Here is a 12249-nt window from a genome sequence, read left to right on the forward strand (position 1 = left end):
CAGCAGGGGCGTAACCATTCGGGCAAGAGTGCACCGTGAGCAGATCTGTAGGGCGAGGAAGATGTACTGCAAGGATTCAGGTGGCATGGCTGTAGTTAGGAGGCTGTACTGCAATGACGGGGAACAGTTGTAGTTGGGAGAGTGATGTACTGCAAAGGCTCTTGTGCACAGATGCAGAGTGTGTTCTGGGGCTCCGCTGAACCGGGAAAGCGGGGGGGGGGGGGGGGTGGGGAGGGGTAATGTACTGAAACTGTTGTGGCGGCACATCTGTAGATTTTAGCAAAGACCACAGAAGCTCAGCCCAAGGGTTAGCAGGAGGATGTTATGCAAGCGTATTGCAGTTTCTGAATTAGTTTCAAATAATTTTGGCACAGTTTAGGTTTTTTTGCTGCAAATTTGTAGAGCATAGGTTTGGGTAAGGTATTTAGAAGGGTAAGAGTCTAGTAAAAAAAATCTGCAAAAAAAGTTAGCAAAATGTCATGTGGCAAAACAACCCCACAAAGGATCACAGGTGTAGCTATAGATGGAAGAGGTAGTACAAGCAAGGGTTGAGGAGGTGCAGTCGGAGTGCAGAGAGGTTGTACTACGAAGTCTTAGGGGACCCACCTGTAGAGAGCGGGAGCGTGTAGTGTAATGCAGGCATTCAGGAGGCACAAATTTATAACGAGGATGTTCCGAGAAGGTTTTGGAGAAACAGATTAAGAGTGAGGAGTTGGGTGCGTTTATACAGACACACCATAAATATCTATGAACATAGAAGCCACCAGACCAGGTTTTGAATGATGAGAAATCCCACTAGGAGCGACAGGAGTAGTTTCTCTTCTACAACAAAGTTTGCAGGCCACATGTAAGGAACAACTGTCACAAACCTTGCATAAGCATTGACGAGTAGCACAAAAAGGTGCCCAGTCGTATCCTCTAACATAGAGAGTCCCCCATGTGTAACGAATGCTAACTCTGTGCAGACCATCAGTGGCAGCAATGCTTGGAAGAACAAAGGTCATCACTTAAAAATAGCATTGAGAATACACATAGGTTTTTTGAACTTGTTGCCTCATTTTGGTAACAATAGCTGTACACTAAAAAAAAAAAGAATGGAAAAAAACATCAGTATGAATCAATCCCCAAAAAGGGCACACCCAAAAATACAGAGATATACTTCACAAATACATATATGTATGTATATATAATTCACATATAAAAAGTTAGTCAGACAATTTGGTACAGGTAACCAACATGAACTGGGCCAGAAACTGACAGAGTTCTTGTCTGTTAAGGGCAGAAGAGTAACCAGTTTTCTGCTGCTGAAGACTTGGCTCCAACGCAAACCTAAAACTACATCCAACCCCCCCCCCCCAAAAAAACAAGTCATGAAATACAATAAATATATTAAAAATGTTCGCCAAAGATGATTGTCCTCCACATGCTGTCATTGTTTTTTCACTTAGAAAGAGGCTAGACGAAATGCAGAGCAACAAATGGATTTCTTTTTTAAAAAAGGAGAAATTACTTTAATGTTTTAAATTAATTATGCAATATAACTTAATAACTTAAACACTGGTACCAGACCAGACAGTTTTAGGCACATTTTCATTAAAAAATACGAATTTTTTCCTGTTAAAAAAATTCCAATAGACATTTTGGAATGGAAGTAATGATTTACATGTAATTAATTAAAAGTTAGAAAAGAGAGCCGATATCTTATGGAGAAAAAAAAAAAAGATTAGCCAGTTCTGAACCTCCTAAAATGGAGGACAGAATACAGCAGCCAGCTGCACCAACAACCGATTTCGATTCATTGTGCTTTTATGTCCAAAACCAAAAAGTGGAAGAAGGGTAACTTAAAGTTCAATTCTTTCAAAAGTCATCAGTGTAAGTCACCCAATAATTCAACACATCCAGAAGTCTGCCTGCCATATGCAAATGTGCAGTGTTGCCAATCCACGTCCTCTGGGTTAGGGCTGCTGGGTTAGGCGTCGGTAGTGAGGTAAAACCTGATTTTCAGGAAGGTAGAGGGCCATCTCCAAACCTACGAGCACAGTGAATTCAAATTCAATCAGGTCTCGCTTGTTAAATCTGAACCTCTCCTCTAGCTTCTGCGTCAGAAAACAAAATAAAAGAAAAAAAAGAAAGGCATTAGATACAGTGAGTAAAGTAGTAAAACCAAAACAGGGTTATAATTGAAGTTCAGCACCTCAAGACCTGTAAGGGTATAATGCAATATATGACAAACGTTACTCACTAGTAAATAATTCTGGTGCTTGTAGCAATTTTAGAGCCACATGCTGTGCATATTCCACCTTAGAGTGATTGCGCTGAATTATTACAACTAGTTTAGGAAAACAAAAAAGACTGGACAAGAGCGTTACTGGAACATTACCCCTGTATTCTATGTGCAGGGTACCCACAATGTTCCAATAAGTAGACACCCTTTGATTGCTAATTTTCGGCATTTGTGTACAATTTAAGGTTATCCGAGTTTAAGTAGCTATGTTACAAAAATTTTACAAATGGCTATTCCAATGGTTTTTTGTGTTCCCATACAGGTTCGGCAGTCTCGAAGTGCGGGACAGGTTTCAAAACAGTGTTGCTCTGCATGGTCATGCTTTTAAGACCGACCGTGTCCGCAGAGGTATACCTCCCAGACCTATAGATATACTCGAAAGTTTAATATTTTCTTTTGTCTTTATTGTGCATTTGGTTCGTTTTTACAACCATAAGCACAGAACTAGTTACAAAAAAACATTTAAGAAAATGATGACATGAAGTGTTAAAAATCATAACCTAAACATTACTTAAAATGTATACAGTTAAAATATAAAGATGTAAAATACAGTCTGACATTCATTGGAACTATTCAATTAATTTTAAAGCCATATGCTGTAGCAATTATGACCAAAGATTTTGCTCCAAATAAAGTAGCCGAAAATTGGTCCAATTCAATGATAGATATTGTGGTTTTAATGCCAGACAACCCATCAACAAATGCCACCAGGTTTCAATTTCCATATGGCACCAACTATATAGACGCTCTGCCAACGGGCAGCCTTGCCTTAGCCTCAGATACAATTTAAAGAGCTTCAGATCTTCTGAGCATGGTTTTTAAAGACATATTCTGGGGAAGTTGGGGATAAAAGCTTGATGCGAATACTCATTGTATCTTTGCTTGTTAACAAGGTTATCAATTCCCTGTGTCCTACCCATGTCTTAATCTTTTTCTTAAGTATTTTATCTATATCCGGGGAGTTGAAGTCTGACTCAGATATGTTCAAATCATTAACACTGGCTGCCAGAGATTGCCTCAAATCATCTATGAACTTGTTACTGTTTTCAGTTGTTTCCCTAGCAGTTTCATTACAGGGTTGAAGTTTACATGAGGTGATATTAGTTTGCAATACAGCAACAGCCTTTGCTGTAGCCATGTAGCCTTCAGACAGGTAAGCCCATATTCCAGTCTTAGGGCTGTGACAGGGAGTGACGAGGGTACATAGATAATGCTACGCAGTATCCTACCCTCATTCTTGTCAAGCCATGTGATGAGGTTAGAGGGGAGGCCTGCCAGACCTATCGAGCAAGTGTGGTTCATAGCTTACTATAGGATCTCTAGTAAGCTTTCAGTGTTTAGGCCCCCTTGCCTAGCTATATAGTGTTCAACTGGCAGCAATTTTTTTCCAGATTTTTAAGGTGAAGACGGTCATAAAAGGGGAATTGGTGGTTTGTATTAAATAGTAGATCAATATAACTATTTGGACTTCCCCATCTCTAGGGGCTCACCATTTTAATAGCGGGGAAAAGAAGGTTTTGGGAGGGGAAGGAATTTGCTGGCTAAACACAATCTGTGTCTTTGTAGTAATTATCTCCATACCATTACCCTTTGCCTATTCAGCCAAGGCATCTACTGATCTCTGCAGGCCCACTGGGGTCCTGTCGAAGATCAGGGTCGCCGGCATAAGTCATGCATTGCAGTGGAATATCAGATTTTTGGGGGAACATTTCTTGCAGAGCCGAGTGCTTGTGCCATGTCAGCTACAAACACATTGTAGAGCGTTGGTGCAAGAATGCACGCAAGCTTTTATCCTCAATTAGTATTGAATGGTTTGCTTAAGATGCTAGAGTGGCATAGCCATATTGAAACAGCAGTGTTGGTATGGAGCACATCAATATAATGCAATAGATCCAGCTCTATATCCAAAGGCCTTAGCTTTGCCCACAGAAGATCACGCTTGACCAAATCGAAAGCTTTGCTAAAGTCAACAAAACTGCATTACAGATTAGCATTTGGGACAATTGAAGCTTGCACCGCTGGATAGTGCATCACAGAAAGATTGTCAGTTGTACCATACGTTTTCCTAAAACCAGTTTGGAACATTGTTAAGATGTTATTGCTCTCAGCCCATATTGTGAGCCGTCTTGGGAGGAAGGTCGCAAAGATCTTCTGGCTGATGTCGAGCATGGCCAACAATCTACCGTTAGACTAAACCGCTCGGTCACCTTTTTTGAAAACAGATACCAATATAGATTGGAGCCAGCTCTCCATGGAAGATAGCTGGTGCCATACATTGAGCAAAGACAGTGTAGAATCCTGGCCGAGAGCTGTGTGTTGTCTTTTAATAGGATATTTGGAATACAGTCAAGCCCCAGGGCTCTAGCTTTCGTATTATATTTTCCAACTCCTCCAAATTGAGATCCGGTGAGCTCTATATCAGTTTTCTCAGAACCACTTGAGTAGGTTTCTTCACCTCTGCAGGGTCAGTATACAGCTCCCTTATCTGCCTTTCCCACGCAATATCAGTAACTGGAAAGTTTATTACTGGTAACGTTGGTTCTTCAAGGCTTTTGATTTGCATGCCATGCATAGATTAGTGGCCAGTCTTCTCCTGGGTTTCTATTGCAATGTTTTTTGCATTCCCCTACAGGTTCTAATAATTGTGAATCAGTATATTTTATGATGCATATAAAAACAAATGTGCAGAACAGCAACAAATTGTCCCAGATTCCATATTCAAAGAAGCTTTCTTCACATAAAATAATTATTTTAAGTTGGGTTTTCTCAATGTTACAAATTTAAGGTTGCTCCTCAGAAGATCGAAGTGGGGCAGAGGTGTGTGTGCTTGGTTCAGTTTTGAATGCATTTCTTTAAACTACTTGCCCAATTTGAGAGAGATCTGGTTTGTGCATTTCAAGTGCAGTAGCATTTTCTGAAAGTATGTGTTGAGCGCCACGTTGCAACCTTGCATATTGCATCTAGTGGTAGTGACTTGAAATACAAGTACTACACCTGTAACCTTTGCAGTAGAGAGCATGTTTTTACAACGTTAAGTAGGGAGGATGGGGCGGATAAGGCTGGTCTTCCCAAAACTCCTGTTCCTATAAAATATGACCTTGCATACATCTAGGGTATGTAAATCTTTCTGTATTGAAAAATGGGTCTTTGTGATTGTTGGACATGAACTTTGAGATTTAGGCGACTATGATGGTTTCCACAAACCACCTTGCCCTTGTGTATCAATAAAAAAGGCTTTTCAACTAATTGGTCTTGTAGCCGACTATCCTGCCAGGGAAGAAAGTCATTTTTTGTAAGTTGGAGTTATTGCCTTTATGGCCATTACTTTTGCCTTCAGAGGGACATCCATGGACATCCCCCTGCAGCTGCAACTCATTAAGGTGTACTGCCCTTAGATGCCCATATTGCCAACCGGGAATTTTTGGGGTGGAACTTCCAGAGTCATTTTTTAGATTGATGCGTTTAGTAACTATCCTTACTTTAATCGCCCACCCGATAGCAATGGGTGTCCTTTCGGCCACGGGCGGCAAATTTCTTATGGGCTTCTTTAGCAGCTGAAAATTGTCTTACCGCTTGTTTCAAGGTCCGATGAATAATGTCATGTAAAGCCGTGACTGCTCACATTTATGATATATGATGTGGCATTTATAACGCACCTATACACAAGTGCTTCAAGGCGTGACGAGGCAAGGGGGAACAAAGGGAGGACAGGTGACGATCTTATTAGGCCAGGTGTCCTTCAGATCGCGCAAGTGCATGGGAAGGGGGGAAAGGGAGAGGGGGAAGTGCAGTACATGGAAGTGGAATAAATAAGATAAATAAAACATTAAAAAAAAACAGGCAAGTGCAGGAAGTGCGGACAAGTGCTTGAAAGGGGGCTGAAGGGATACAGAAACAGTCCCCAAGTGCAGGGGTAGCCAGGCAGGCATTTAGAGTTCCAGGAGGATCATAGGCGGTGGTAGGAGGATGCCGGCCATGTAACATGTAGAAAGGGTTGTACCCAGTGGAAGTATGTTTGGAATTATTGTATGCATATTCAGCAATCCAAAAAAGATCGAGCCTGTTAGGAAAGATTTCATAATTGTATGCAAATTTACGTCCATGTGTCAACCCCCAAACTTTTTGCTGCTGTTTAGAAACCATTGCCTGACTTCGCCAGAGAAGCACAGCCTTCAGCTGCACTCTTCTGGGCTTTCGCTCACTTTATGGGGAAACCGACATGCCCTTAAGACAGTCGGTACTTGGAGACTTTGTTCCCCTTAGTCCTTTCCTCATGTTGCAGCTTTTGTGCAACATGTAACAAGTGTGCAATGTATCTTACCATTCAGCACACTTGGGTCTAGAGTCATTTTCCTACGGCCCTAGAAATTCTCGGATTTAGGAACTATGCAGATGTGTCGTGGACATGACTGTTGGCAGCTATCTTTTTGCATTCTTTTTAACCCTTTCGTGCCATGTTAACCGCGTTAACCTTGTTTGGCACGAATAGGTGGCCTGGCTCCAAAATGGCCATGCCACGAGATGCTTTGTCCTGTCCTTTGGTCATCTTGCCCCTTCACCTTCCCCAGGTCGAGTCGACCCGGGTCAGTCGTTATTTGGTCATGCACTTTCCCGCGAATCCCAATGCTTTTGCGGGCTTCTGCATGCCTTGTGTGTGGCTCCAGGATGTGGGCTGGAACGTCTGGTTCCAATACACATCCTGGGTGCCAAAAAGTCTGGAGTGCCATGAATGCCTGGGTCCACCGTGGTCCGCGATTGGTCCACATATGGAGTGTGCATTTGTGAGCAGATCTCCCATTGGGTCCTCTTCGTTTTGGCGCAAAGGGAACTTTGGATAAGAGAAGGCCAAAAACACCCATACCAGGTCGATCTCCCGAGTTCTTACTGAACAAAGGATAAGATCCAAGTATCCTGCAACTACGAAGCTGAGTCGAGGAACCGCTGGAAGGTTTGGCACCCTGAGCCTGCTGTCGTCCCGTGGGACCCCTCTTCATCTGGTCGTCCTAGAAGGTCTGTGAAGACGCTTCGACCCATTGGAATAGTGGGACCAACTATTCTCGGCACCTTCAAACCCTGCAAGTAAGCTTTCTCTGAAGTGTTCTTGGGCCAACCAGTGGACTGACCAGCTTACCCAGTTGCTTTGCTCCGCAGCCGTTGCGAGGAGGCCCTCAAAACTTGGTATACTGCTAGCTTGTGTCCACGGCACCCTCACAACGAATTTAGTACACTTGGCGTTCCCAGGTCTGAAGTGAGACGAGTGCCCCAGGACCGGCGCAATCGCGGTTACCGTGTTGCCCAGCCACGGCAACGTCCTTTGCAAGTCTGCTGCATTTGTGAAACTCTTGCCCCCGAAGCATGCTGCATTGAAACTGACTTGATTCATCCACCCGGAGCGGAGAAATCGCCACTGTCCCGTTTGGGAATCATCGCTGTATCTCAGGAACTAAAAAAGGTGCTGAGACGTCCTTTTTGCCGCATTCGAACCTGCAAGCGAAGTGGACTGACCTGCCGAAGTTTGGGTCCGCTTGCGTCGGGGACCAGTGAGGTTCTCAATACCCCAACCTGTGGCCCCCAGTGCAAGGGCCCATTTTTATGCACAAGTGGCCCCTGGGTGCCCCTCTCCTTTCCACTGCTATTGCAAAATAGCGACCCCATCCCAAACTCTCGAACTGCCTCTGCCTTCAAGAAGAGGTCCTTCTTGAATAATGGGAACTTGTTCTGCATCGCCTCATCCACCTTGCCGAGCTGCTAGAGACCCCTGAGGAGACCCTATTCTGCCCATTGGAACAACCGCGTGTGTTTGCATTGCAAGTACTATTGAGCACAAGACTCCTCTTCTTAGGGCTTGGACTGCCTAGGGTGTATTGTAGATGTCGAAGGGGCCTAAAGACTATCTGCACTGCCATTTCCTTTCCATCTAGGTCGTCGACATATTTCATGCATTTAACCCCTTTATACCCCAATGGTCTTGTATATACATTTTGTTGGTTTACTTGGTTGTACTGTGATTCTTTTGCTATGGTCCATGTTACAAAGGCCTTGTAATAAAGGTGTATATATTTTTTAATATAACTCCTGTCTGGAGTAATTTGCAAGTGTCCTTGCTTTGTGTGCTCATTGAAGTTCTTCAGTCACCCTCAGCCCTCCTGAGACAGTCGAGACCGCCTGCCATAGCTACCCTGATTGGTCTGGCTTGTCAAGCGGGTACCCTGTTTCAAGAGACTAGGCTGGCCTTCTGAACCTATGCCCCTCCAGGTCAGAATTCAGAAATCCATCTCAACAGAGCCATCCGTGCTCAGTTTGACAGAGCATACACCAGAGATATTGCTCCAAGGTTTGATTTGTTCTTTCCGTTAGCCAGTCTGTTTAGGGATGGTGACTAGTGGATAAACGTACATCAATCTGAGCTAGGTCACAACACCTTTTCCAGAACCGAGACACAAACTGACTAGCACGATCGGAAATCACCAGAGATGGTAAACCATGAAGCCTGACCATTTCTTCCAGAAAGGTCTTGGCCAGGGTGTTGGTGTTTGGGAGCCCTCAGAGCGATGAAGTGTGCCATTTTTGAGAACAGGTCCACTATCACCAATATATAATGTTAAAACTGTTACAATGGGGTAGATAGGTGATGAAGTCCAATGACCATGTGTGCCAAGGCGCTGGCAGCATCGGTAGAGGCTCCAGGATGCCTGAAGGTTTTTGTTTCAGGGAATTCTTCTGCGCACATACGCTACACCTTTGAACATACTGTTGCAATATCCTTGCGCAAGGTCGGCCAACAGTAATGTTATACCTTGGCCATGGTCTTTGTGGTTCCCGGATGTACTTCCACAAGCGTGTTGCGATAGCTGGATAACACCTGAGGCTGTAGTACTGGTTCTGGGAAATGGCCGTGATGGTAAGGTAAGCCTTCTCAGAGCTCCCATTGGGTGTGCTCCCCTGCCCAGGCTTCTTGCTGGACTGCGGTCATCGCTTGCTTCACCACTCTTTGTAACTTATCAAATGGCGTGGGTGCGGAGTTGGTGGCACATAGCTTGTCTGCAGGAATGATGGCCACCGGTTCTGGGGCAGCATAAGCACGGTCTCCTTCGCCCCCTCCCCCAATGTGATAAGGCATCAGCCTTGCCTTTGCATACCCCGGGCCTGTAAGTTATCACAAAACCGTACTCTGCAAAGAATAGGGCCCATCTCAGTTAACGCAAGGATTGGGCTTTAGCTGAACACAAATACAGTAGATTCCGATGGTCTGCGATTACGGCTATGGGGTGTCTTGTGCCCAACAGATGGTGTCTCCATTCTTTAAAGGCTGCTTTGATTGCCAAGAGTTCCTTGCCCGTAATGGCGTAGTTCAACTCCGCAAGTGAACATTTCTTTGACCAGAAGGCCACTGGGTATAGTTGGCCAGAAGTTGGATTCCTCCGAGATAAGACAGCTCCCAGGGCCACATTGGAAGCATCTGTTTCGACAACGTAAGGAAGATCCGGCTTTGGGTGTTGCAAGACAGGTGCTGTGGTGAATTTGTGCTTTAATGCTTGAAACGCCCGCTCTGCTTCCATGGACCAATCAAATCTCTTGTTCTTACGGAGTAAGGTTGTGATTGGGTGAACCAGATGAGAAAAACCACGACTGAAGCGGCGGTAAAAGTTTGCAAACCCCAAACAGCTCTGAACTCATTTTACTGATGCGAGTGTGAAGGCCAATTGAGGATCACATCAACCTTTTGATTATCCATTTGGATGCCTCGTGGAGTCAATGTAGAGCCCAGGAATTCAACTTCAGAGATGTGGAAGGAGCACTTCTCCAGTTCTGCATACAATTTACGCGGTCGTAGTTTTCCGTGCACCCTTTGTACATAGGATACATGGTCATGAAGCATGGCAGAGTAGATTAAGATGTTGTCGATATAGACGATGGCACACACGTCCAGTAGTTCACGCAGAACGTCGTTCATAAAATACTGGAATGTGGCTAGGGCGTTGCAGTCCAAAGGGCAACACCTGGTATTCGTAGAGGCCGAACCTGGTGCGGAAAGCGGTCCTCCATTCGCCCCTGCTTTTAACCTGCAACAGGTGGTATGCCTACATAAGATCCAGTTTGATGAAAATGCAGGCAGCCTTGACCTGATCCAGAAGCACAGGTATGAATGGCAACGGGTATTCATTATTTATCGTGATCTGATTCAACATTCGATAATCGATGCAAGTCAAGTCCTTAGGTTCCCTTTCACGAAGAAGAGCCGAGATGCTGCTGGTGATTTGGATGGACTGATGAATCTGTTGGCTAAATACTGGTCGATGTAGGTCTTGAGGTGGGCATTTTCCAGTTCTGTCAATGCGTTAAATCAACTGCAGGGTACTTGGGAGCCGGGCACTTGATCCATCTGGCAGTCATAAGGACGGTGCAGTGAAAGACAATTTGCTTGTTCCCTGTGAAACGTCTTTATAATCTGAATACTCTGGCAGCAACACGCCTACCATACCCAAAGTGGAGCCTGTCTTTTCTTGCGGGCACAACCAGGGGACCCTGAGGGCAGGTCCCTCATTGTAACACAAGCCTGCATCTCTCGAAAAAGGTTAATGTCCTGGCACACCAATCAATACTGGGGTTGTGGGACGCCAGCAAGGGCATCCCTAGGATGATCTGGAACTGTGGAGCTCCAATCAGATCAAAGGAGATACTCTCCCGATGCCCGTCCTGACAAAGCAGCACAACTTCCTCTGTGCATTGCGTCACTGGACCTGATGATACTTAGGTTCCGTCCACAGTGGTGATGTGTTCAGTTACAGTCTTGGGCCGAGGAGAGATGCCAATTCTGCGGGCCATGTCATGTTCCATATATTTTCCCACTGCTTTGCTGTCTATGTATGCCACCAGAGCATGCATCAGCCAAGGCTGTTGATGGCAAATGAGTACCATGGGTTAGACCAGGTGTGAGGTTAAGGGGTGCCTTTTCCTCGCTCGACAAGCTGACCTCTACACTTGCTGGGCAGGGGAGTTTTCTGACTGGTGCTCACCGTCACTCTTGTCCATCGATTCCATAGCCCCCACCTAGGCGGTTTCACAAGACAGTAAGAAAATGGCCCGCTTTGCGACAATACACATACTTAAAATTTTAAGTTCATCAAGAACCAATCTAACAGACCTACTAGAGCCTCCCAGGTCAACCAAATAATAGTACCCAGATACACGTTAGAAAAAAACAGAGGGTAAGAGTTGAGTTTCCCAGTCCTAGCATCCAAACTCTGGAAATCTCTGGCATCAGACCTCAGACTGCTTACTGGGTCTTCCAAAAAAAATGAAAAACTATTGTCTGAGGAATAATAAGGATCCAAGTACCAGATGACTGACCCTGTAAGGAACCTAGGACATTTGCACTGTAAAAGTGCCATGCCCGGCACCACAACTGTATCTCCTCCACTGTATTATACCCTTTTGGCGTTGCTCTATAATCAGCCTCTTCTTATTACTGTATGTACTCTGTTAAAATGTAACTTCATGCACATCAATTGTAACTTGTAAATATTACTGTATGCATCTTGTTAACTTAAAATAAAACCACTTGTAAGTCAATTTTGTAAATAAATAATTGTTGTCTCCGCTTCTCCCTGTCGTTTCTGGTGAGCGGGCCGCAGATACTCCCCAACTGCATGGACTCAGGGTGGTTCTCACGGGCATGTACCGAACTCTCCTTCGTACAGACATACAATGATCGTCCCTCTGAACAACTGCAGTCAGTTCTATTGTCCTGAAACCGGTGATGCAGCTGCAGCACCAGGTCAATGTATTCAGCATATTCGTCTGGGGGGAGGGTTGGGAAGGGGGGGGGTTAACCACTTGAGCAAAGACCTCTTTCAACTCCCCTCGAAGATCTCGGTAGAACAACGCAGTCCTCTTTTACTCTGGCCAGTTGGATTCCACCACCAACTAGTTGAAGGTGGCCACCTAGGCTAGACGGTCCTGTT

The 12249-nt window shown here is 44.8% G+C and overlaps 1 protein-coding gene across 2 annotated transcripts in view; it reads right to left on the bottom strand.

The window, feature by feature from the left end:
• Positions 1-1805: 1805 nt before the first annotated feature.
• The window catches only part of CABLES2 (Cdk5 and Abl enzyme substrate 2), a 419982-nt gene continuing 409538 nt past the window's right edge, over positions 1806-12249 (bottom strand). For both annotated transcript variants that reach the window (XM_069650746.1, XM_069650745.1), the window contains one exon: positions 1806-2096. In XM_069650746.1, coding sequence (XP_069506847.1) covers positions 1956-2096 — 141 coding nt within the window. In that variant the 3' untranslated portion in view covers positions 1806-1955. The remainder of the gene's footprint in view (positions 2097-12249) is intronic.

Source organism: Ambystoma mexicanum, chromosome 3p (genome assembly GCF_040938575.1).
Source record: "Ambystoma mexicanum isolate Mex_15411 chromosome 3p, UKY_AmexF1_1, whole genome shotgun sequence".
In the NCBI taxonomy this organism is placed as follows: domain Eukaryota; kingdom Metazoa; phylum Chordata; class Amphibia; order Caudata; family Ambystomatidae; genus Ambystoma; species Ambystoma mexicanum.